At 39.8% G+C, this 26,848-nt stretch overlaps 2 protein-coding genes across 3 annotated transcripts in view; both read left to right on the forward strand.

Moving 5' to 3' along the window:
• LOC306839317 (major histocompatibility complex class I-related gene protein-like) lies at positions 1-21,605 on the forward strand. Of its 2 annotated transcripts, XR_013781177.1 has the most exons (8): positions 1-142; positions 2,055-2,321; positions 2,780-3,058; positions 3,528-3,821; positions 3,956-4,051; positions 4,200-4,217; positions 4,347-4,791; positions 21,055-21,605. XR_013781177.1 is itself a non-coding variant. In XM_079367934.1 (7 exons), exons 1-7 carry the CDS (start codon positions 85-87, stop codon positions 4,388-4,390), a joined length of 1,056 nt encoding a protein of 351 aa, XP_079224060.1. In that variant the 5' UTR covers positions 1-84; the 3' UTR covers positions 4,391-5,075. The 2 variants fall into 2 exon arrangements, 1 of the variants encoding a protein (XP_079224060.1); XM_079367934.1 differs by lacking the exon at positions 21,055-21,605 and having other exon boundaries at positions 4,347-5,075.
• The window catches only part of LOC306838973 (uncharacterized protein), a 21,689-nt gene continuing 1,819 nt past the window's right edge, over positions 6,979-26,848 (forward strand). Inside the window, exons 1-9 of the mRNA XM_079367413.1 lie at positions 6,979-7,081; positions 17,578-17,844; positions 18,482-18,760; positions 19,202-19,495; positions 19,627-19,719; positions 19,848-19,865; positions 23,493-23,774; positions 23,979-24,257; positions 24,564-24,857. Coding sequence (XP_079223539.1) covers positions 6,994-7,081; positions 17,578-17,844; positions 18,482-18,760; positions 19,202-19,495; positions 19,627-19,719; positions 19,848-19,865; positions 23,493-23,774; positions 23,979-24,257; positions 24,564-24,857 — 1,894 coding nt within the window. The 5' untranslated portion in view covers positions 6,979-6,993. The remainder of the gene's footprint in view (positions 7,082-17,577; positions 17,845-18,481; positions 18,761-19,201; positions 19,496-19,626; positions 19,720-19,847; positions 19,866-23,492; positions 23,775-23,978; positions 24,258-24,563; positions 24,858-26,848) is intronic.

Consider the following 26,848-nt stretch of genomic DNA (forward strand, 5'->3'; position numbering starts at 1 on the left):
GCTGGAAACATATAGAGAAGAGAAAACTTTATTAAAAACATAAAGGATGTAAATTGAACAAATCTGAAGACTTCACAGGTCACAATGAAGACTCTGATGTTTGTGGCTCTCGTGGGATTTTTCCTCCACGACACGACGGCAGGTGAGTTCAGATTAAAGAAGATTTAATGGAAAGAGAGAAATGTTGCATGTCTTTATAAATTGTTAATCTCTAAAACTATTAACAGAGCATTTAATTGAGCCTTTAAGTCGTTAATGACAGTTCAATGTTATAAAATTAATTATTTAAATGAATGTGTTTTAATAATCCAAATCAAAACAAACAATCATGGATTGAATCAAATTTTAATCTAGAATTTAAGTCCCCACTGAAAATCGCTCATTTTAGATAACAAAAATGTAACAAATGTCTGCATTATTATAAAACCTTTCCCCCTTGTATTTAAATAATGATTTCCATATTTATGTATGCCTCTTTATTGGTTTTTTTTTACTCTTTTATTTGTACTTTTCCTGTATTTATTGTAGGTTATGTTGTATTATCATTTAATCTGTTGTTTATTTTATGGTGATTTTGTTTTCGTGTACCAAATGCCTATGTGCTTTACTCTTCTTGAATAAAGCTAATAATAAATAAATAAATAGACAAAAAAAGAGGACGGATGGGCCTGTTTGGGTAAATGACGTCACTTCTATACTGAATGAATCAAACTAAGTAGGAACAAATATCTGCCTTCTGTGTGTTTTTACTGAATAGTAGGTTGGTCTACTAAAAGCATATAGCACTGATAGTAGGGACTGACTACTAACAGATTCTGTCTAATAGGCTCTTTGCAATTCGGTTGCATCCGCTGTTTTCAAAACTGCATCCATACATTATACTGCGTTCAAAAGCAGTATATTATATAACTGCCAGTTGTTGGTTATTTTACAGTTTGCTTGGCCCAGTTGAACTGGTTTCCGGTCCTGGAATGCAGAAATAAACAAAGGTGCAGTTCAAACATCAGGGCGTCGGCATTTCGATCTATTTTAATTACATTTTATTTTTTTATTTGATCTCTGACCTGGCACTTTGCATTGTGGGAAACAGCACACAAGGTAGACTGTTTCACATTTACACACTGATGGTAGAGGCTGCTGTGTGGTATCATCCATCAGAAGTAACTTATCCATTCATACACCACCACCAAAGCAATGCAGGGTTAAGGGTCTTGCACAAGGACACATCAGACATGTTGCTCAGCTGGGGATTGAACCTTGACCTCCAGTTGAGAGGCGATGACTCTACCAACTGAGCCACAGCCGCCCTCGACGTGCATTCAGACAGCAGGATTCAGAAATGAGCTGTAATTTAATGGAGAGTTGTTACGACCGAGCTTCTGTGGGGAAAGGGGAGCAACATAGAAAACAGATGGTGTTGGTACATCAAACTTAATCTGATTTTCCCCCAACTCTGATCAGAGTCCGATCAAACTGACTGACTGTCCATGTTACAAATTGTAAGTAACCAGATCTGATCTGCTTGTCCATATTCATCTCCAAAAACATGATACAAGAACGGAGAAATAAATGAAATAAATACAAAGGCTGGAACTAACTATAAGTCAAATCTATATACAAATCAATTTGCAGATTGTCTCCACATTTCTCCTCTGACAGATCGCTAGTTGTCGTGAACGCTCGGATATGGGTCAGATGCGCGAGTTGCTTTAAAAGTTGCAGCCGCAATGAATTGTGGGGCGGCACTTTCCGGGGTTAAGGAAAAAATTCTAGTGAAAGTGGATAGGAGGGACAACCTGAACGCTCCCATAGTCTTGATACGATAGAGAACAGAAAAAGACAACGAGAGGCTCAAAGAGGAGCTGAAAACAAAATGGAGCCTCGCCCACCGTTATATATGAAGGCGGTGTTGGCAGGTGCTGTCCTTTGGTTGGTTAATTGTAGCTGCGTACCAATCAAGATTCAACAGCAGCACAGGTGGAAGGGCAATTAATTTTGTTCAATAATGCAAAAAAATTTCAGATTAAACTGATGAAAACATTTTGTCCTTACAGTGATTCACTCTTATCAGCATTTCTTCACGGTGTCTTCTGAAGTCCCAAACCTCCCAGAGTTTGTGTATGTTGGGATGGTCGATGATTATCAGGTAGCATACTACGACAGTAACACCAAGAGGGTAGAACCCAAACAGGACTGGGCAAAAAGAATGAAAGAAGATGAGCCTCAGTTCTGGGAGGGTCAGACTGGGAGAGCTCTGCGTCAACAGCACCGGTGGAAATTCCACCTTCACAATTTAAGGCAGCGCTTCAACCAAACTGAAGGTTTGTTTATGATTCACTTTATACTGAAAAAAGATTGTTTATTATTTTGATCCTGTATTTTTCTGAACAGATGTTACCACACAGACACATAAATTTAGATTAAATGAATTGAGATGAACATGATGACAGTCTGTGTCATAATAAACTCTTTTATTGAAGGACTTTCTGCTCAGTGTCTCTCAGACTAAAGAAGTCATTTAAAGATTTAATCTCAGCCTCTGAGAAGTTGTGACGGACTCGTTTGACTTTTTATTGACATTGAACAGATTCAAACATTTATTGATTGATTCAAAAAGCTGATGCATCATTTATAATAATAATAAGAAGAATGAGTTAAGACTCTAAATCTGTGATATGAAACAGAGGACATACTTTATAGTGAACTCAGTTTGTCTATGATGTAATATCTCTCTCTCTCTCTCTCTCTCTCTCTCTCTCTCTCTCTCTCTCTCTCTCAGGTGTTCATATTTTCCAGAAGACGACCAGCTGTGAGTGGGATGATGAGACTGGAGAGGTTCATGGTTACTATCAGTTTGGTTATGATCGAGAAGACTTCATAGTTCTGGACGTGAAGACAATGACGTGGATCGCTCCACAACAGAAGGCTGTCGTCACCAAACAGGAGTGGGATCAAGACAAAGGTCGACTAGAGTATCTGAAGTACTACTTCACCGTGGAGTGTATTAACTGGCTGAAGAAGTTTGTGAACTTTGGGAGGAGCTCTCTGATGAGAACAGGTAGGATCAAATGACCTGATGGAGTTAAATTCTGACAATGTTCATCTTCTTCTTTTCTTGTTTATATTGTAATTGAACAATAAATATTTCACTTGTTTCTATCACACATGCTCTGTCTCCATCTTGAAGCTTCCTCTTACCTTTCCCTTCATGTTCGATCTCTTTCTCTCTGCTGTTTCTCAAACGTTGTCTGTATTTTTATTGTCCTTTCTGTCTCTCTCTCCTCTTCTTCTTCTTCATCACTCCATGTGAACCCTCCTCACCTCTCTTCTTCTCTTTCTTCCCCTCCTCACCTCTCTTCTTTGAATTACACTTTAAGAAGCTGGATTTTCATTGTTGACACTCTGGATTTTAAAGTCTCTTTTTTTATCAGTACATTTAAAGAGTGAGCTCAAACATGAGTGCTAACAGTGTTTAACATTAAATCCTGATAAATAAACTAGAATGTGTCTTCCTGTTTGTTCTCCAGACCTCCCCACAGTGTCTCTCCTCCAGAAGACTCCCTCCTCTCGGATCACCTGCCACGCTACAGGTTTCTACCCCGCCAGAGCCGCCATGTTCTGGAGGAAAGATGGAGAGGAGCTTTATGAGGACGTGGACCACGGAGAGATCCTCCCCAACCACGACGACTCCTACCAGATGAGCGTTGACCTTGAACTGCCCTCTGATGACTGGGGGAAGTACGAGTGTGTGTTTAAGCTCTCTGGTGTGAAGGAGGAGATCGTCACCAAACTGGACAAACGAGACATCAAAACCAACTACAGTAAGACCTGGATGAGAAGTGATGAAGACGGGACGAGCTGACTGACAGACGGACAAACGTAGTCTTTAATGAGTGTGTCTTTAAGCTGTTTCATCTCACAGGTCATGTGACTGTGTTTGGTTTGTGTTTAACAGTGAATCCTCTCATCATGCCCATCGTCATCATTGCTGCTGTTCTTCTTCTTGTCATCATCGTCTGTGCAGCTGGATTCTTCCTGAAGAAGAGAAATGGTGAGAGAGCAAAGAGGAAACATTCAAACATGTTTTCCAGATTTACATCTGGTGATTAGTTATGATGAGGTGACCTTCAATGACCTTCAATGACCTTCAATGACCTTCAATGAAATTAATCATTAATAATCTTTTTGTTTTGTTTCAGCCAAACGCCCTCCATCCCGTGAGTAGAACTTGATTTTATTATATTAAGTCAGATCTTAAAAACAGTCTGTAAATGAAAAAGGGTTTCTGGTGTAAATGATGGTTTCACAGTCAGATGTGTGCTAACATTGTGTTTCTGATCTCACAGCGGTAAACGACCCGGCTGTGGAGCTTCGATATCTAAACTCCTAAAAGACAAAGAGACGACTCTGAATTCAGTGAGTTCCATGAAATGAGTCTTTAATTCAGGATGTAGTCTTTGTTCTCGTGGCGTGTTGTGCTCAGTCAGGTCGACTCTGCATTGCCTCCGCTGCTCCGTCACCTGAGCGAGTCAGTAATCACGGCGAGCAGAGACAGTCATCAGTGAACAGAGAGGAGGAATCAGGAATCAGAGGAAGCCTCACCGTTTTTAAACCATGTGTGTTTGAACGTGTTTTTCAGTCCTGTCTATTGTTTATTTTTTATACTCAAGTTGTTTTTTTATTTTTGGTTGTTACAATAATTATTTAAATGTTATTTTTTTTATACTACTTTAAGGAGATTGTTACCTTTGTTATTGTAAAAAGTTGATGACTCACTTTAGTTATAAAAAAGTGTCTCTGAAGTGAAGGGGGATGATTTAAAGAAAGGAGCTTAAATGATGAAATCACTGTTACCTTTGACCTCGATGTTAAAATGTGGATAAAGAAACAGAGATGATAAGTATTTGTTTTTTATTTCATAAAGTGCCTTTATGTTCTCCAAAGTACTGAAAAGAATCCTCTCAGACAGACTATGTATTTATTTCTATACTTCAGACAACCAGTTTGGTGCTGATTTGAGCATATGTGCTTTAAATGAGATGGTTGAAAGATACAGAAGACACAACTCCATTGTTCTTATTGTTTTCATTGATGCCTCCAAGGCTTTTGACCGTGTTAACCATCATAAACTGTTCTTTAAATTGAGTCAAAGGGGCGTTCTCAACAGCATTATTAGAAATCTGGCTTATTGACTGGTGTAGTTTTGAGTCCGAAAAGCAGGAAGTGAGTTAGCATTTTAGCGCCGTGGTTCTAACCTCTAAAAGTCAATGGAGATTTTGAATGTGTTTGTGGTTAGACGCCTGAAATAAGGTCTGTGGTTAACACAAGCTGAAGAGATTTTAGAGGTTAACCATCTTATGTATGCAGATGATTTGGTAATTGTTTCTCCTCGCAGTTCTGGATTCCAGCATCTGCTGAATATCTGTTCAGATTTTTTACTCTTATTGTATATGCTGCTGGAACCTAAATTTCCTGAGGGAGTCATCCCAAAGGATCAATAAAGTTTAGTCTAAGTCTCTAAGTCTAAGATTATGGTTTCAAATGTGAAACACAATGCTAAGAAGAGTGCTGTGTTCATTTGTAGAGTGAAAGGGGATAAGGACCCTACTTTCCCATCTTTTTATCTTTCAGGGCAAGTAATGTGTGTCAGTGGGAAAACTCAGTATCTTGGTCACATCATTACAGATAATTTAAGTGATGACGATGATACAGGCAGCGCCGTATGTTATGCACAAGCTAACATGCTAGCAAGGAAAATTTCCCGGTGTTCAGATATGGTTAAAGTGAACCTCTTTAGAGCTTTCTGTACCCCTCTCTATACTGCCCCCTTGTGGGTCAGGTTTCAGAAGGCCAGCATCCAGAAGCTCCAGGTTGCCTGTCATGATTTTATGCGTATAAATCGCTTAAAACCCCCAAGATGGGGCAGTGCGAGTGAAATGTTTTGTAATGTAGGAGTCAGCACGCTCCAAGCTCTGTTGAGAAATCTGATGTACATATTTATCTGCTGCCTGAATGATTCTCAAAATGTTATCATGTTAATAAAATCCTCGTTTCAGCACTGTACGGTACCAGTCACCTTTGTGGAAGCACTGGTACATATGTATACATTTTTTAACCTGTGTGTTTCTGTATGTTTTTGTGTTGCTGTGTCTTTAAAATGGACCTTGAGAATAAAGACTTACTTTATTTTAACGAGGCTCAGAGAATTATAATGTTTGTGTTGAAGGTTTTTTCATTACTGATCAGGACTGTGATATCTGTTTTTAAATGAAGTTGAAATGCTTCAGCTGATAACACATTGATCTGATGAAAAGAAACAATTACTTTTATTTGAGTTAAGATCTTGAATGATTGTTGGATGTTGAATGTTTCTCTGTAAATATTTATCTACTAATGAGAATAATTGAATGATTTATTTTAAGTTGTGAATCATTCAAAATGTTGCATCAACACTCATTATCACCCTGTGATTATTACCCTGTCCAACATTAAAAACTTGTTGGTCTCTAATAAGAAGTTCTGGTGTAAATTCAGTCCAGAAGACTTTATATTTGATTTCATGATCAGGTCTGTCTCTCATTCATCCCTTTTTGAACTCTCACTCCCGTTTCCACTGTCATTCTCGAGCTGTCATTGGTTAATCAGCTGTCAGTGGTACTCATCTAACCAATGACATGGCGTTCCTCCGTCATTGTCAGCCAATCATTGTTCTTAAAACGTCACATTAGCCAACAAAATATATCAAAATAATCTGATCAGTTGAAGGTTTAACTAGTGACGTCATGCTGAATTCCTATTGGCTGAGACAGAGATTTAAGTCATTTTACCCTCTGAAATGTGTTGTCACATTTTGGTTATGGTGTTTGGTGCTTTGTATAAATGTTACACAAGCGAATCGTTTCTATATTTGTTAAAGATTTTCTTTTAGAGTCATTTCTGTTTAACCACAAGGGGGCAGCACTTCCCCTGCTGACTGTGCTGTGTGTTGTTGCTATGGTTACAGCGCTCTGCTTCAGTCTGGCAGAAGCGAGAGACTCAACAACAGCAGCCGACTCAATCTGTGTTTTGTTATCTTCTCCAGGTCAGTAGCTTAAGTTTAAAAACACAATTTTGGGTGGATTATGTGTAATATTTATAGTTTAGTTGGTGTTGTCATACGTTGTAAAAATGAGTTCTGTTTAGAGAGCATTAACAGATAAGAGAGCTAGCAGACTAAAGGGGCTCGTGCGTGACCGTTAATTTTCCGTTTGAATACTTTGTGACTTTTTGTTGGTTAAAACCTCTTTGTACAATTAAATGTTCAATATTATGTGTTTATCTAGTCGTTGCCAGTTAACATGGGCTTTGCCCATTTATAATATTGCAGTTGCAAAATAGTAATTTACGGTAGTTAATTTGACCTTATGCTTGTGTATGGGTTTGGTATTGGATATGTGGTATTGTAAATTTGTGTTTAAATTGCACATGATAAGAACTAACATACATTTGAGTATGTTTTTGAATCTAAACATTTGTTTAAATAAACAGTCTGGCAGAAGCGAGAGACTCAACAACAGCAGCGACTCAATCTGTGTTTTATCTTCTCCAGTCACTTGAAGCTGTGCACAGGTACATTCCTGTACCTGTTACAGTTACACACAACACATGCAGAAAGAGATCGAGAAAATGAGGACTTCAAAAAGGTCCAAGACGTCCTCCTTCAGCTCATTTAATAACATTGTGATTGTGCACACGTTTTTAAGTGTGTGATAAACACTGTGTGGCCACATTGAGTTACTGCAGGACAGGAGAGCAGCTCACTATAATTTATATCAAACTATATTTATATCTGGATTAGGATTTTTTATTTTAAATCACAGAGCAGACAAAAAAAAGACTCAACTACATCCCTACAGATTATCCCTGAATCTGACCTTTGAACTCTCATGAAAGGCTACATTTGTTCTTAAAACTTCAAATTAGACAAAATGTATCAAAATAATCTGATCAGTTTAAGGTTTAACTCTACTATAATCAATAAATAAAGTTCTCTGACAAATACTGAAAAAGAAGTGGAGTTAAGTTTCACTTTCATTTAAAAACCTGTCAGAGTCAGTTAAGCCGAGTTACTAGTGACGTCGATGCTCAGGCTGAATTCCTATTGGCTGAAACGGAGACTGAAGTCATTTTACCCTCAGAGCTCGAGCTGGAAACATGCAGAGAAGAGAAAACTTTATTAAAAACATAAAGGATGTAAATTGAACAAAGCTGAAGACTTCACAGGTCACAATGAAGACTCTGATGTTTGTGGCTCTCGTGGGATTTTTCCTCCACGACACGACGGCAGGTGAGTTCAGATTAAAGAAGATTTAATGGAAAGAGAGAAATGTTGCATGTCTTTATAAATTGTTCATCTCTTATTTATAAATGTGAACTCTTTTATAGAGTATCTTAAATTCACCTTTTATTTGGCAGCTTGCACATTGACTCTTTGTTTTATTTCTCACATCAGCATTATTTACACACATTGAGGTAAGTTAGGCCAAGACCGTTACTTTTATAGCGCTGCAGCCTCCGTGTTTTATTAATTCGCCATTATAAAGTATTCCATCACAATACAAACTATACTCATTCACTCAAAATAGAAGGAGGCTACAGGCATATATTGCGGTGTATTCATGGTCTCACTCTTATTAACTTGTAAACAAACTATTCGCCCTTCCTGCATATCAAACCAAGCATAAAGTCTTTGTCTAAAGCTTTTCTGTTTCCTGCCACATCCTGTTTGAGACAGAGCTACTGGCTGCTTCACCTCATGTTTTTTTTTTTTAGTGCGGTTAAAAGTCTCGTGAGTGTTAATGTAACACATTTAAAGCAGTTTGATCCTTGACATTAATGTGTTGTTTTCTGACTGTGGGGCTGATGAGAGTCTCTGTTATGGGAGGAGACTCTACTAACTGAGCCACAGCCGCCATTAGTGTGCATTCAGACATCATGCAGGATTCAGAAATGATCCGTAATTTAAAGACAGAGTTGGTCATTTTCTCCAGATACACTTTTTCAAATGTTTTTCTAAAGTTAGACACATTTATCAGACCTCGACATCAGAATCTCTCTCAGGTTGTTCTCCATCCTTCGCCCACAAATAAACATGTTTACTGATCCACACAAGCACCAATAATCACAAACACACACATGAGGACGAGTCATGAGATGTCAAGACCTTAATAAATAAACATGTTTCAGTGAAAGTCAGGAACATGACTGCATCACTTGAAGATTTGACTTGTTGAATCAATCATTTCAGTATCCAAACATTTTCTACCACATGAATCAGAAATATGAGAAGAAGAGTTCCAGGAGAACTTTTTCTTTTCCTCTCTAAATGAATGAGAGGATTTAATGAGAGCACAGAGAGGATCAGGTTTGGTTCAATGTTCTGGAAGTGTTTTTGATTCTGATCATAACTTTTGTTCAATGATGCAAAAAGTTTCATATTAAACTGATGAAAACATTTTGTCCTTACAGTGATTCACACACTGAGGATTTTCTACACGGCGTCTTCTGAAGTCCCAAACTTCCCAGAGTTTGTGGGTGTTGGGATGGTTGATGATATTCAGATACAATACTACGACAGTAACACCAAGAGGTTTGAACCCAATCAGGACTGGATGAAGAGAATCACAGAAGATGAGACTCAATACTGGGAGGAGCAGACTGAGAGAGGTGTGTATCACCAGCACCGGTTCAAATTTCACCTTGAAAATTTAAAGCAGCGCTTCAACCAAACTGAAGGTTTGTTTATTATTTTGATCCTGTATTTTAGTGAGCAGATGTTACCACACACACAAATGTTTAATAAATTTAGATAACATTAATTTATATTTAAATAAAATCATATTAGATGAATTGAATATAGTTGAGATGAATTGAGTGTGTCTGTGTCATAATAAACTTTTTCATTGAAGGACTTTCTGCTCAGTGTCTCTCAGACTAAAGAAGTCATTGAAAGATTTAATCTCAGCCTCTGAGAAGTTGTGACGGACTCGTTTGACTTTTTATTGACATTGAACAGATTTAGACATTTATTGATTGATTCAAAAAGCTGATACATCATTTATAATAAAAAGAAGAATGAGTTTAGACTCTAAATCTGTGGTTTGAAACAGAGGACATCAGGACACACAGACTGTCTCCCAGTCTCCATACTGGTCCTGCTGGTCTCTTATTGTGAGCAGCTGTAGTGACACACTGCTGAAGTGTGTGAGGGCCGAGCAGGACGAGTCTACAGACCTGATCCTGGACTGAGACTGAGACAGTTCAGGATCAGTTTCATCTGAGTCTGCTAGTCAGGACTACAACTCTGTGTGTGTGTTTCTAAAACTTTATAGTGAACTCAGTTTGTCTTTGTAATCTCTCTCTCTCTCTCTCTCTCTCTCTCAGGTGTTCACATTGCCCAGAGGATGACCAGCTGTGACTGGGATGATGAGACTGGAGAGGTTAATGGTTACTATCAGTTTGGTTATGATGGAGAAGACTTCATAGTTCTGGACGTGAAGACAATGACGTGGATCGCTCCACAACAGAAGGCTGTCTTCATCAAACAGAGATGGGATAAAGACAAAGTTCGACTAGATCGTCTTAAGTGCTACTACACCGTGGAGTGTATTAACTGGCTGAAGAAGTTTGTGAACTTTGGGAGGAGCTCTCTGATGAGAACAGGTAGGATCAAATGACCTGATGGAGTTAAATTCTGACAATGTTCGTCTTCTTCTTTTCTTGTTTATATTGTAATTGAACAATAAATATTTCACTTGTTTCTATCACACATGCTCTGTCTCCATCTTGAAGCTTCCTCTTACCTTTCCCTTCATGTTCGATCTCTTTCTCTCTGCTGCTCGTCGCTCTTTCTCTCCTCTTCTTCTTCTTCATCACTCCATGTTGTGGCGATCCGCCAAGAGGAAATACTTTTTTCTCTGGCTCCACGCTTTGTGACGCGTTCCTCTATGGCCAATGAGCTCCCTAGTATAAAAGGGGTACGTACACACCAAGATGGCGGCGTCCGTAAATCCCGGACCGGTTGTTGTAGTCTGCCCCAGCCTTTGAAAAAAAAGTCAGAGTAAAGTAATATACCGAGTTTTCAGGTCCGTGCTCCCAGTTCTTCAATAGTGCCTCCTTTCTGGCTGGATCTCTGGAAAAGGGGAGTCGCTGAAGCGGGACGGATCCCCGGTTTCCTTTCTTTTCCTTTATTTTTGATTCAATGGCCGACACGCCCAAGATCCTAATGTTGGTTAAGCAGAGCGAGAGCTCACTCGGGTTTTTTCTGTTATTACTGTTGAAGGTGAAATCAAAGATTGACTCACGCACAAGAGAGCCCGCTCTTGTTTTTTTTGTTGACCCAACTGTTTTGGAAGAACTGTGAAAAGACACTAACTTTGAGTTATTTTTTTGCTGGACTTGATACCTTGTGCACTTAATACATTTTCCGTTTTTCTCCTTTTCATGTCTTTGTATGAGATTCTTGTGCTTGTGTGTTGTTGATTTTTTGGAGTTATGTCTGGTTCGAAAAAATTAGATAGCTTTGTTTGAAATAAATTTATAGGAAACAACTGCGATTGTTGTCGGTTGAGATACCGGCAAAAAAAGACCTCTTAAAACCACTACAATGTGAACTCTCTTCTTCTTCTTCTTCATCACTCCATGTGAACCCTCCTCACCTCTCTTCTTCTCTTTCTTCCCCTCTGACCCTCTCTTCTTTGAATTACACTTTAAGAAGCTGGATTTTCATTCCAGTCTCTTTTTTTATCAGTACATTTAAAGAGTGAGCTCAAACTTGAGTGCTAACAGTGTTTAACATTAAATCCTGATAAATAAACTAGAATGTGTCTTCCTGTTTGTTCTCCAGACCTCCCCACAGTGTCTCTCCTCCAGAAGACTCCCTCCTCTCGGATCACCTGCCACGCTACAGGTTTCTACCCCGCCAGAGCCGTGATGTTCTGGAGGAAAGATGGAGAGGAGCTTTATGAGGACGTGGAGCACGGAGAGATCCTCCCCAACCACGACGACTCCTACCAGATGAGCGTTGACCTTGAACTGCCCTCTGATGACTGGGGGAAGTACGAGTGTGTGTTTCAGCTCTCTGGTGTGAAGGAGGAGATCGTCACCAAACTGGACAAACGAGACATCAAGACCAACTACGGTAAGACCTGGATGAGAAGTGATGAAGACGGGACGAGCTGACTGACAGACGGACAAACGTAGTCTTTAATGAGTGTGTCTTTAAGCTGTTTCATCTCACAGGTTGTGTGACTGTGTTTGGTTTGTGTTCAACAGTGAATCCTCCCATCAAGACCATCGTCATCATCGCTGCTGTTCTTCTTGTCATCATCGTCTGTGCAGCTGGATTCTTCCTTCATAAGAAGAGAAATGGTGAGAGAGCAAAGAGGAAACATTCAAACATGTTTTCTAGATTTACATCTGATGATTAGTTTTGATGAGGTGACCTTTAATGACCTTCAATGAAATGAATCATTAATAATTTTTTTGTTCTGTTTCAGCCAAACGCCCTCCATCCCGTGAGTAGAACTTGATTTTATTATATTAAGTCAGATCTTTAAAGCAGTCTGTAAATGAAAAAGGGTTTCTGGTGTAAATGATGGTTTCACAGTCAGATGTGTGCTAACATTGTGTTTCTGATCTCACAGCGGTAAACGACCCGGCTGTGGAGCAACAACAAATGCTTCCACCTCAAAACTCCTAAAAGACAAAGAGACGACTCTGAACTCAGTGAGTTCCATGAAATGAGCCTTTAATTCAGGACGTCGTCTTTGTTCTCGTGGCGTGTTGTGCTCAGTCAGGTCGACTCTGCTACTTTGTAAACTGCATAAAAAATGATGATGAATATTTTTTTAATTTCAAGTTGATCTTTGTTCTCTGAAAGTTTACAGGAACGTTCTGCCCTGAAACTAGGAGCATACCCGACACGCTCTCCTGGGAATTAATTGGCTATCATCATAATAGACATGGAAGTAATCAGAGTTGGGAATTTAAATTTGAATCTTTGAAATACAAAGAAAACTAAGTTGACAAATGCATTACAAATCCGCTCCAACATTAGGGTTGTTTGGTGACGCTAGTTTCAAATATAAAAGGCTTTCAGCCGACAAAAGATGCTTAAAAAAAGTTAAATCATAAATGAATGATTTATTTTTTGTTCTCGTGGAGAGAAGAGAATCTGTGACGCCATCACGCCGCTTTTCATGTGTCAAAGAAGTATTTGTGTGTTGATCTATAATCCATCATAGTTTGAGTTTTATACTTCTGGTGCTTCTGGAGCAGAAGTTGGGTTTTGTATTTGGAAAGGTGCCATGGCACTTCTCGAGTGCTGCAGAGGTGTCCTTGTGCAAGGCATTGAACCCCCAACTGCTCTGGTGCGCTCCCTGTGTAGCAGCCCTACGCTGACGTCTCTCCACTGATGCACGTCCACAGTTTGTACATGTGTGTGATAGATAGATAGATAGATAGATAGATAGATAGATAGATAGATAGATAGATAGATAGATAGATAGATAGATAGATAGATAGATAGATAGATAGATAGATAGATAGATAGATAGATAGATAGATAGATAGATAGATAGATAGATACTTTATTGATCCCGAGGGAAATTCAAGGCATCCAGTAGCAGTATACATACAGGCAGGACACAAGACATTACACACCCGCTGTCCCCCCTGCCCTCTGTATACAATAATCCCCCAAACAAGATTTAGCAGCCCCTATGTGACTAAGAGTAAACATAAGTACAGGTTAAACCTGTGCAGTTAGCATTAGCATTAGACTTAAACTTATATAGCATAAACCTACATAACCTGTGAAGGAGGGAAAAACATGTGTGCTGGTTAAAAGAGACCTGTAAACAGTTTAAGAGCCTTCGACACAAAAGTGCTGACCTTCTAGAAACTAGTTACATGTGCATGTACAGAGGTGTTTGAGGTAGTGCCAGAGGTGTGAGTACAGTCATTAAACAGTCAATGCAGGGATGCAGATTGGGCCATTAAAATGCTCAGCAACATAAAGGAGCAGTGATTAGCATTAAGTATCCAAAACAATAAGGTGAAACCAGGAGTGATTAGGGTGATTGTCATTAAAGTACCCAACTATAGATGAACAGATTAGCATTGAGGAGCACGTCTCAATAACAAGAGTGTAAAAACAGATTTCTCCTCAGGGATTAATAAAGTATTAAATACCAGTAACATACATGATGATATGTTGAATCAGTGATGCTGGCCGCCGTGCACACTCACTCAGTTACAAACAGTACACGCTTTGTTTTCCAGTTGTGTGAATATTACCGCTTATTTCTGCATAAAATGTGTTGATTTCAACGAGGCTCAGAGAATTATAATGTTTGTGTTTAAGGTTTCATTAGTAATCAGGACTCTGTGATATCTGTTTTTATATGAAGTAGAAATGCTTCAGCTGATAACACATTGATCTGATGAAAAGAAACATTAGTTTTATTTGAGTTAAGATCTTGAATGATTGTTGAATGTTTGTCTGTAAATATTTATCTACTAATGAGAATAATTGAAAGATTTATTTTAAGTTGTGACCCATTCAAAATGTAGCATCAACGCTCATAATCAGTTCAGAGGAGCAGGTTTCAGAAACGAAGAACCAAACAGATTTGCAGAAGTGTGTTTTTAAATATATGAAAATAAAATATATTTTTTCATGAAAAAGTGGGACTGCAGATTTTCTTTCACTTTTTTTCTGTTGTTAAAAACTTGCTTCCCCTGTCCAACATTATAAACTTGTTGGTCTCTAATAAGAAGCTCTGGTGTAAATTCAGTCAGGAAGACTTTATATTTGATTTCATGATCAGGTCTATCTCTCATTCATCCCTTTTTGAACTCTCACTCCCGTTTCCACTGTCATTCTCGAGCTGTCATTGGTTAATCAGCTGTCAGTGGTACTCATCTAACCAATGACATGGCGTTCCTCCGTCATTGTCAGCCAATCATTGTTCTTAAAACGTCACATTAGCTAACAAAATATATCAAAATAATCTGATCAGCTGAAGGTTTAACTCTACTATGATCAATAAATAAAGTCCTGTGTGTCTCTCAATGCTCCGACATGGACTGAAAAACAAGCAGAGTTAATTTTCACTTTCACTCACAACCTGTCTGAACGAGTTAGTGACGTCATGCTGAATTCCTATTGGCTGAGACGGAGATTGAAGTCATTCTAACCTCAGAGCTCGAGCTGTAAACATGCAGAGAAGAGAAAACTTTATTAAAAACATAAAGGATGTAAATTGAACACAGCTGAAGACTTCACAGGTCACAATGAAGACTCTGATGTTTGTGGCTCTCGTGGGATTTTTCCTCCACGACACGACGGCAGGTGAGTTCAGATTAAAGAAGATTTAATGGAAAGAGAGAAATGTTGCATGTCTTTATAAATTGTTCATCTCTAAAACTATTAACAGAGAATTTAAATTGAGTCTTTCAGTCCTTAATGACAGTTTAATGGTATATAATGTATTATTATTGTTGTTGTGTTTTAGTTGTAAAAAATAACTTTCGTTTCTAATCCAGAATTAAAGTGCCTTCTGAAATGGATCCTTTTAATTAATAACAAAGATATAACAAATTATTGGTTCATTTGAATTTATATTCTGTAGGCCTTTATTACTGTCTTTTATTTGTACCTTCCTGTATGTACTGTATGTTTTTTATTTAATCTGTTTTTTTAACTTTATTTCAATAGTTATTTTGTTTTTGTTTACCTGACTGTAGCCTAAATGGGCAATAATCAAACTCAGTGGGAACAAGTATCTGCCTGCTGTGTTTCTCTCCTGGACAGTAGGTATTAAGAGTACAGCATGGATAGGAGGTACTCTCTACTGCATACTGCATCTACTTACATACACGACTAACCCTAACCCTATCAAAATCAGCATGCAGTGTATACTGTGTTCAAAAGTAGTCTGTCATATGACTGTCAGTCTTTGGTTATTTTGCAGTTTGCTTGGCCCGGTTAAACTGGTTTCTGCTCCTGGAATGCAGAAGTAAAAAATTGTGAAATTCAAACTCAAGTTTTGTGGGAAACAGTCCACAAGGTGTCAGTACGTACTCCTAGTATAGTATGTGGTTTTGAAAACATCCACAGTCTGAATAAATACAGAAATAGTTTTCATCTGTGAAAGTAACAAATACATCCACAGCAGCCTCCACAATTAAACATTAATACGGCTGCAAAGTTTGTAGACCTTTTCAAAGTGGAGACATTTTATTCCTGCACAGATTTATCTAAAAGCTTTTTTTTTTTTCTGATCAGTTTTTATTTTTCTCAAGAGCAGATTAAAAACAGAACAATGATCAACATTAATGATAAATGGACTTGAGCTTGTATATTTCTTTTCTGGTCTTCTGACTACTCAAAGCTCTTCTACACTGCAGTCACACCTACACATTCACACACTGATGGTAGAGGCTGCTGTGTGGTATCATCCATCAGAAGTAACTTATCCATTCATACACCACCACCAAAGCAGTGGGAGCAATGCAGGGTTAAGGGTCTTGCACAAGGACACATCAGACATGTTGCTCAGCTGGGGATTGAACCTTGACCTCCAGTTGAGAGGCGATGACTCTACCAACTGAGCCACAGCCGCCCTCGACGTGCATTCAGACAGCAGGATTCAGAAATGAGCTGTAATTTAATGGAGAGTTGTTACAAGCTCGGGGAAAGAGGAGCAACATAAACACCAAGGTTTGATCTCCAGCTGAGCAACATGTCCGACGTGTCCTTGGGCGAGACACTTAATCCTGCATTGCTCCCACTGCTCTGGTGGCGGTGTATGAATGGATCAGTGTTGTATTTACTTTGGATAAAAGTGTCTGCTAACATGTTCTACCACATGAATCAGAAATATGAGAAGAAGAGTTCCAGGAGAACTTTTTCTTTTCCTCTCTAAATGAATGAGAGGATTTAATGAGAGCACAGAGAGGATCAGGTTTGGTTCAATGTTCTGGAATGTCACAAACACACAAAGAGACCCAAATGCACGACTCGGTAGGCAAGAACAGTTTCTCAAAAATGTTTAATCCAGGCAGGTTTTGGCACATGGAAGTCAGTCCAAGAAAGCAAAGGTACAGAATCGGCAAGCAAAAACGGGAATCCAAAAACACACGGGTCAGAACAAGAGTCAATATACTAAGAATGCTGGGACGCTGCTACTAAAGAGACAAGACGAACTGGCACAGAGTGAGGGGGAGACAGACATTAAATACTGAACAGGGGGTGAAGTTTACAAGACACAGGTGAGACACATCAGGTAATCAGCAGGCTGAGACACACTGGGTGAAGGGCATGCAGCCAACAGACCTGAAACGAGACACAGGGTGAGTGACCAGTAAACACAAGCACAGGACATGATACATGAGGAAAACAGAAAATAAACAGACATCTAACCCGGGGATGTGACATGGAAGTGTTTTTGATTCTGTGTGCTGGATCATAACTTTTGTTCAATGATGCAAAAAGTTTCAGATTAAACTGATGAAAACATTTTGTCCTTACAGTGATTCACTCTTATCAGCATTTCTTCACGGCGTCTTCTGAAGTCCCAAACTTCCCAGAGTTTGTGATTGTTGGGATGATTGATGATATTCAGACAGGATACTACGACAGTAACACCAAGAGAGTAGAACCCAGTCAGCACTTGGTGAAAAGAATCACAGAAGATGATCCTCAGTTCATTGAGATGATCAAGCAGAGAGCTGAGTATCAACAGCATCGATTGAAATTCCACCTTGAAAATTTAAAGCAGCGCTTCAACCAAACTGAAGGTTTGTTTATGATTCACTTTATACTGAAAAAAGATTGTTTATATTTTGATCCTGTATTTGAACAGATGTTACCACACACACAAATGTTTAATAAATTTAGATTATACTCATTGAGGTGAATTAAAATCATATTAGATGAATTGAATATAGTTGAGATGAATTGAGTGTCTGTGTCATTATAAACTCTTTCATTGAAGGACTTTCTGCTCAGTGTCTCTCAGACTAAAGAAGTCATTTAAAGATTTAATCTCAGCCTCTGAGAAGTTGTGACGGACTCATTTGACTTTTTATTGACATTGATCAGATTCAAACATTTATTGATTGATTCAAAAAGCTGATACGTAATCTATAATAAGAATAAAAAGAATGAGTTAAGACTCTAAATCTGTGGTGTGAAACAGAGGACATCAGGACACACATACGGGTCCTGCTGGTCTCTCATTGTGAGCAATAAGAGACAGTGGAGTGTGTGGTTTCTCACAGACGAGCAAAATGTTGGACTGATCCACAGAGAGTCCACGTTCAGTCCAGGATCAGTTTAATCTGAGTCTGCTACTCAGGATTGTGTGTGTGTGTGTCTGAAACTTTATAGTGAACTCAGTGTGTCTTTGATGTGAGTTTAATCTCTCTCTCTCAGGTGTTCATATTTTCCAGAAGATGTTCGGCTGTGAGTGGGATGATGAGACTGGAGAGGTTAATGGTTATGAACAGTTTGGTTATGATGGAGAAGACTTCATAGTTCTGGACGTGAAGACAATGACGTGGATCGCTCCACAACAGAAGGCTGTCTTCACCAAACAGGAGTGGGATAAAGACAAAGCTCGACTAGAGTATAAAAAGTACTTCTTCACCGTGGAGTGTGTTGACTTGCTGAAGAAGTTTGTGAACTATGGGAGGAGCTCTCTGATGAGAACAGGTAGGATCAAATGACCTGATGGAGTTAAATTCTGACAATGTTCATCTTCTTCTTTTCTTGTTTATTTTGTAATTGAACAATAAATATTTCACGTTTCTATCACACATGCTCTGTCTCCATCTTGAAGCTTCCTCTTACCTTTCCCTTCATGTTCGATCTCTTTCTCTCTGCTGTTTCTCAAACTTTCTCTCTATTTTTATTGTCCTTTCTCTCTCTCCTCTTCTTCTTCTTCTTCATCACTCCATGTGAACCCTCCTCACCTCTCTTCTTCTCTTTCTTCCCCTCTGACCCTCTCTTCTTTTTCATTGTTGACACTCTGGATTTTAAAGTCTCTTTTTTTATCAGTACATTTAAAGAGTGAGCTCAAACATGAGTGCTAACAGTGTTTAACATTAAATCCTGATAAATAAACTAGAATGTGTCTTCCTGTTTGTTCTCCAGACCTCCCCACAGTGTCTCTCCTCCAGAAGACTCCCTCCTCTCGGATCACCTGCCACGCTACAGGTTTCTACCCCGCCAGAGCCGTGATGTTCTGGAGGAAAGATGGAGAGGAGCTTTATGAGGACGTGGAGCACGGAGAGATCCTCCCCAACCACGATGACTCCTACCAGATGAGCGTTGACCTTGAACTGCCCTCTGATGACTGGGGGAAGTACGAGTGTGTGTTTAAGCTCTCTGGTGTGAAGGAAGAGATCGTCACCAAGCTGGACAAACGAGACATCAAGACCAACTACGGTAAGACCTGGATGAGAAGTGAAGACGGGACGAGCCGACTGACAGACAGACAAACGTAGTCTTTAATGAGTGTGTCTTTAAGCTGTTTCATCTCACAGGTTGTGTGACTGTGTTTGGTTTGTGTTCAACAGTGAATCCTCTCATCATGACCATCTTCATCATCGCTGCTGTTCTTCTTGTCATCATCGTCTGTGCAGCTGGATTCTTCCTGAAGAAGAGAAATGGTGAGAGAGCAAAGAGGAAACATTCAAACATGCTTTCTAGATTTACATCTGGTGATTAGTTATGATGAGGTGACCTTCAATGACCTTCAATGAAATTAATCAATAATATATATTTTGTTTTGTTTTAGCCAAACGCCCTCCATCCCGTGAGTAGAACTTGATTTTATTATATGAAGTCAGATCTTAAAAGCAGTCTGTAAATGAAAAAGTGTTTCTGGTGTAAATGATGGTTTCACAGTCAGATGTGTGCTAACATTGTGTTTCTGATCTCACAGCGGTAAACGACCCGGCTGTGGAGCAACAAGAAATGCTTCCACCTCAAAACTCCTAAAAGACAAAGAGACGACTCTGAACTCAGTGAGTTCCATGAAATGAGCCTTTAATTCAGGATGTAGTCTTTGTTCTTGTTGTGTTTGGAAAGTCAGGTCGACTCTGCATGTAGAATTGCTGGAGTTTGCAGGAGCTCAAACTTTGCTGAAATCATAACAAACATGTAATCTCCCAAAGAAAAGAGAATTTTCTGAAGAAGAATCCCTTTAAGGATCATGAATTTGGATTACTTTATATAAACAATGCAACAAAGCTGGTTTAATAAGTGCCTCACACGGGGCACCATAATGTTGGGTTTCGCAGGAGCTCATACAGGGCAACCAAAATTAACATTTTGTTATCAAATGAACATTATGAATTAACTTGATTAAATTATTAAAATAAATCCAAAATATTTTTAAATGAAGTTTAATAAACCTAAACCACTATGACATCAGGGAACAACCAAATATTACAATATCAGTCTCAATATTAATAATTAATAATCTGTATTTAATTGAAGGTGTGAAATCTGAACACAAAGTCCTTTCATAAATAATTTCATAAATTCTGAGAACAATAAAAGACAACTGCTTTTATTCATCCCAAACCTCACATCTATATGTTACATGTTTCAGAGCATTCTGGGAGTATCTGCAAAGCATGCTGGGAGTAAGAGTCTTTTGTCACGGTTCTCCAAAGGGACACAAGCCTGAATTTTGTCTGGCATTCTGGCTGGACCCAACAACAGCCACAGGCAGTGAGAAAAGAGAGTCACCGGTGAATGAGGAGGAGGAATCAGGAAGAAGAGGAAGCCTAACCGTTTTTAAACCCTGTGTGTGTTTGAATCTGTTTCTCTGTCCTGTCGTGTTTATTGTTTTTTGTGTAATTTTTTCATATACAACTTGTTTTTCTTTCTTTTTGGTTGTTACAGTCATTCTTTAAATCAGTTTTTTTAAACGACATTAAGGAGATTGTGTCTTTGTTATAGTTAAAAGTTGAAGACTCACTTTCATTGTAAAAAAGTGTCTTTGAAGTGAAGGGAGATGATTTAAAGAAAGGAGCTTAAATGATTAAAACACTGTTACCTTTGACCTTGATGTCATCATGTGGACAAACTGCAAAGAAAAAATGAAGGTAAATATATTTTTCTAATTTCATGAGGTGTCTGATTTTAACAAGGCTCAGAGAATTATAATGTTTGTGTTTTAGGTTTCATTAGTGATCAGGACTCTGTGATATCTGTTTTTAAATGAAGTAGAAATGCTTCAGCTGAAAACACATTGATCTGATGAAAAGAAACATTAGTTTTATTTGAGTTAAGATCTTGAATGATTGTTGGATGTTGAATGTTTCTCTGTAAATATTTATCTACTAATGAGAATAATTGACAGATTTATTTTAAGTTGTGAACTATTCAAAATGTAGCATCAACACTCATTATCAGTTCTTGTGATGTAAACATTTCACATACAGTGTCTGAATAAATGAGGAGCAGGTTTCAGGCACAAAGAACCAAACAGATATGAAGTGTGTTTTTAAATGTATGATAATAAAAAATGTTTTTTCATGAAAAAGTGGGACTGCAGATTTTCTTTCACTTTTTTTCTGTTGTTAAAAACTTGCTTCCCCTGTCCAACATTAAAAACTTGTTGGTCTCTAATAAGAAGTTCTGGTGTAAATTCAGTCCAGAAGACTTTATATTTGATTTCATGATCAGGTCTATCTCTCATTCATCCCTTTTTAAACTCTCACTCCCGTTTCCACTGTCATTCTCGAGCTGTCATTGGTTAATCAGATGTCAGTGGTACTCATCTAACCAATGACATGGCGTTCCTCCGTCATTGTCAGCCAATCATTGTTCTTAAAACGTCACATTAGCCAAGAAAATATATCAAAATAATCTGATCAGTTGAAGGTTTAACTCTACTATGATCAATAAATAAAGTCCTGTGTGTCTCTCAATGCTCCGACATGGACTGAAAAACAAGCAGAGTTAATTTTCACTTTCACTCACAACCTGTCTGAACGAGTTAGTGACGTCGATGCTGAATTCCTATTGGCTGAGACAGAGATTGAAGTCATTTTACCCTCAGAGCTCGAGCTGTAAACATGCAGAGAAGAGAAAACTTTATTAAAAACATAAAGGATGTAAATTGAACAAATCTGAAGACTTCACAGGTCACAATGAAGACTCTGATGTTTGTGGCTCTCGTGGGATTTTTCCTCCACGACACGACGGCAGGTGAGTTCAGATTAAAGAAGATTTAATGGAAAGAGAGAAATGTTGCATGTCTTTATAAATTGTTCATCTCTAAAACCATTAATATGGCATTTAAATTGAGGCTTTATGTCGTTAATGACAGTTTAATGTTATAAAATTATTTAAATGAATGCGTTTTAATAATCCAAATCAAAACAAACAATCATGGATTGAATCAAATTTTAATCTAGAATTTAAGTCCCCACTGAAAATCGCTTTTTAAATAACAAAAATGTAACAAATGTCTGCATTATTATAAAACATTTCCCCCCTGTATTTAAATAATGATTCCCGTCTTTTATTTGTACTTGTCCTGTATGTACTGTAGGTTATGTTGTATTATCATTTAATCTGTTATTTATTTTATGGTGATTTTGTTTTCGTGTACCAAATGCCTATGTGCTTTCCTCCTCTTGAATAAAGCTAAAAATAAATAAATAAATAGAAGAAAAAAGAGGACGTTCGGGTAAATGACGTCACTTCCATACTGAATGAATCAAACTAAGTAGGGACAAATATCTGCCTTCTGTGTGTTTCTACTGAATAGTAGGTTGGTCTACTAAAAGCATATAGCACTGATAGTAGGGACTGACTACTGACAGATTGTGTCTAATAGGCTTTTTGCAATTTGGTTGCAACAACAGTTTTCAAAACTGCATCCATACAATATACTGCGTTCAAAAGCAGTATATTATATAACTGCCAGTTGTTGGTTATTTTGTAGTTTGCTTGGCCCAGTTGAACTGGTTTCCGGTCCTGGAATGCAGAAGTAAACAAAGGTGCAGTTCAAACATCAAGGCGTCGGCATTTCGATCTATTATAATTAATTAAATCATTTTTATTTTTTTTAATTTGATCTCTGACCTGGCACTTTGCATTGTGGGAAACAGTACTCACGTTAGACTGTTTCACATTCACACACTGATGGTAGAGGCTGCTGTGTGGTATCATCCATCAGAAGTAACTTATCCATTCATACACCACCACCAAAGCAGTGGGAGCAATGCAGGGTTAAGTGTTTTGCACAAGGACACATCAGACATGTTGCTCAGCTGGGGATTGAACCTTGACCTCCAGTTGAGAGGATTGCACAGAGAGGATCAGGTTTGGTTGAATGTTCTGGAAGTGTTTTTGATTCTGTGTGCTGGATCATAACTTTTGTTTGATGATGCAAAAAGTTTCATATTAAACTGATGAAAACATTTTGTCCTTACAGTGATTCACTCGATGAGGTTTTTCTTCACAGCGTCTTCTGAAGTCCCAAACCTCCCAGAGTTTGTGGCTGTTGTTCTGGTTGATGATATTCAGAAAGGATACTACGACAGTAACACCAAGAGAGCAGAACCCAAACAGAACTGGGCAAAAAGAATCACAGAAGATGAGCCTCAGTTCTGGGAGATGCTCAAGCAGAGAGCTGAGTATCAACAGCATTGGTCTAAGTTTCACCTTGAAAATGTAAAGCAGCGCTTCAACCACACTGAAGGTTTGTTTATGATTCACTTTATACTGAAAAAAGATTGTTAATGATTTGATCCTGTATTTGAACAGATGGATCAGTTTCATCTGAGTCTGCTAGTCAGGACTACAACTCTGTGTGTGTGTTTCTAAAACTTTGTTGGGATCAGTGTGTCTATGATGTAAATGTAATCTCTCTCTCTCTCTCTCTCTCTCTCTCTCTCTCTCCCAGGTGTCCATATTTTCCAGAGTATGCACGGCTGTGACTGGGATGATGAGACTGGAGAGGTTTATGGTTATGATCAGTATGGTTATGATGGAGAAGACTTCATAGTTCTGGACGTGAAGACAATGACCTGGATCGCTCCACAACAGAAGGCTGTCGTCATCAAACAGGAGTGGGATAAAGACAAAGCTCGTCTAGAGTATAAAAAGTACTTCTTCACCGTGGAGTGTGTTGACTTGCTGAAGAAGTTTGTGAACTTTGGGAGGAGCTCTCTGATGAGAACAGGTAGGATCACATGACCTGCTGATGAATTCTCTCTGCTGCTCGCTTCTCAAAGTTTCTCTGTTTTTATTGTCCTTTCTCTCTCTCTCCTCTTCTTCTTCTTCATCACTCCATGTGAACCCTCCTCACCTCTCTTCTTCTCTTTCTTCCCCTCTGACCCTCTCTTCTTTTTCATTGTTGACACTCTGGATTTTAAAGTCTCTTTTTTACCGGTACATTTAAAGAGTGAGCTCAAACATGAGTGCTAACAGTGTTTAACATGAAATCCTGATCAATAAACTAGAATGTGTCTTCCTGTTTGTTCTCCAGACCTCCCCACAGTGTCTCTCCTCCAGAAGACTCCCTCCTCTCGGATCACCTGCCACGCTACAGGTTTCTACCCCACCAGAGCCGTGATGTTCTGGAGGAAAGATGGAGAGGAGCTTTATGAGGACGTGGAGCACGGAGAGATCCTCCCCAACCACGACGACTCCTTCCAGATGAGCGTTGACCTTGAACTGCCCTCTGATGACTGGGGGAAGTACGAGTGTGTGTTTCAGCTCTCTGGTGTGAAGGAGGAGATCGTCACCAAACTGGACCAACGAGACATCAAGACCAACTACGGTAAGACCTGGATGAGAAGTGATGGAAGGAGGATTTGACTGTAACATTCATGTGATGGAGGGAAAGTTTTGTTGTGACTTTTCTTTCTATCAAACTCTTCGAATTGTAAAAGTATTCAGAAAAACGGTTGAAATGTTTGGATTAACGGCCTCCCCGATCTGAACCCAGAGGGGTGTTCTGTTTTTGGACTTCTGTGCCAGTCGCAGTTTGTCCACAACAAACACCATGTTCGTGCACAGGGATGTTCATAAGTGCATGTGGCACGATGATATCCGAGGCCAGAGGTTGATGATAGACTTTGTGGTCATCTAACCACCGGCCATGTGCCTCGGACACTCGGGTGAAGAGAGGGGCTGAGTTGTCAACTGATTACCACCTAGTGGTGAGTTGGATGCACTGGCGGGGAGGAAGCCGGTCAGACTTGACAGGCCCAAACGTGTTGTGAGGGTCTGCTGAGAATGTCTGGCAGAATCCTCTGTTATTGAGCTCTTCAGCTTCCTCCTCCGGGAGAGCACAGATCCCAGCAGAGGCTGGAGACATTGAGTCCGAATGGACCATGTTCTCCATCTCCATTGTCGAACCTGCTGCTCTGAGATGTGGTCGCAGGGTCTCTGGTACCTGTCGAGGCGGCAATCCCCGAAGCTGGTGGTGGACACCGGAAGTAAGGAAGGCCGTCAAGTTGAAGGAGTCCTATCGAGTATTGTTGGCTCATAAGAATCCTGAGGCAGCTGACGGGTACCAGCAGGCCAGGGGTGCGGAGGCCTGGGCTGTTGTGGAGTAAAAAACTCGGGCTTGGGAGGAGTTCAGGGAGGCCATGGAGGAGGCCTTTTGGACGGCCTCAGGAGGTGGAAGCAGGGGAGCTGGGGATGTAGTCGCAGGTAGACTCGTCCATCACCCAAGCCAAAGTCACTGCGGCAAGGCACCGGGGGTGGATAAGATTCTCCCTGAGTATCTGAAGTCTCTGGATGTGCAGGGGCTGTCATGGTTGACACATCTCTGTAACATCGCGTGGAGGTCTCGGACAGTGCCTCTGGACTGGCAGACCGGGATGGTGGTCCCTCTTTTCAAAAAGGGGGATCGGAGGGTGTGTTACAGACAATCACATTCCTCAGCCTCCCTGGGAAAGTCTATTCCAGAGTACTGGAGAGGAGGATCCACCCATTCGTCGAACTTTGGATCCACGAGGAACAATGCGGTTTTCCTTCCAGCACCGGAACACTGGACCAGCTCTACACTCTCCATCGGGTGCTCGAGGGTTCATGGGAGTTCGCCCAACCAGTCCACATCTGCTTTGTGGATTTGGAGAAGGCGTTTGACCGTGTCCCCCATGGCGTCCTGTGGGGGTTATGAGTAGATAGATAGATAGATAGATAGATAGATAGATAGATAGATAGATAGATAGATAGATAGATAGATAGATAGATAGATAGATAGATAGATAGATACTTTATTGATCCCGAGGGAAATTCAGGTATGGGGTCTGGGGCCCTTTGTTAAGGGCGGTCGCGTCCCTGTATGACGGAGCAGGAACCTGGTTCACATTGCCGGCAGTAAGTCAGACCTGTTCCCGGTGCATGTTGGACTCCGGCAGGGCTGCCCTTTGTCGCTGGTTCTGTTCATACCTATTATGCACAGAATCTTTAGGTGCAGCCAGGGGCCGGAGGGGGACCAGTTTGGGGAGCGCAGGATCACATGATGTGGCTCCATCAAACCTGGACCTCCAGCGCGCACTGGGGCGGTTCGCTGCAGAGTGTGAGGCAGCTGGGATGAGGATCAGCACCTCTAAATCTGAGGCCATGGTTCTTGAGCAGAAAAAGATGGCTTACCCTCTCCAGGTCGGAGGGGAGTCTTTGCCCCAGGTGGAGGAGTTCAAGTTTCTTGGGGTCTTGTTCACAACTGGGGGGAGGATGGAGCATGAGAACGACATACGGATCGCGGCCGGTCCGTCGTGGTGAAGAAGGAGCTAAGCCGAAAGCAGAGTCTCTCGATCT

This window comes from Symphodus melops (genome assembly GCF_947650265.1).
Source record: "Symphodus melops genome assembly, chromosome: 18".
Taxonomy (NCBI): Eukaryota; Metazoa; Chordata; class Actinopteri; order Labriformes; family Labridae; genus Symphodus; species Symphodus melops.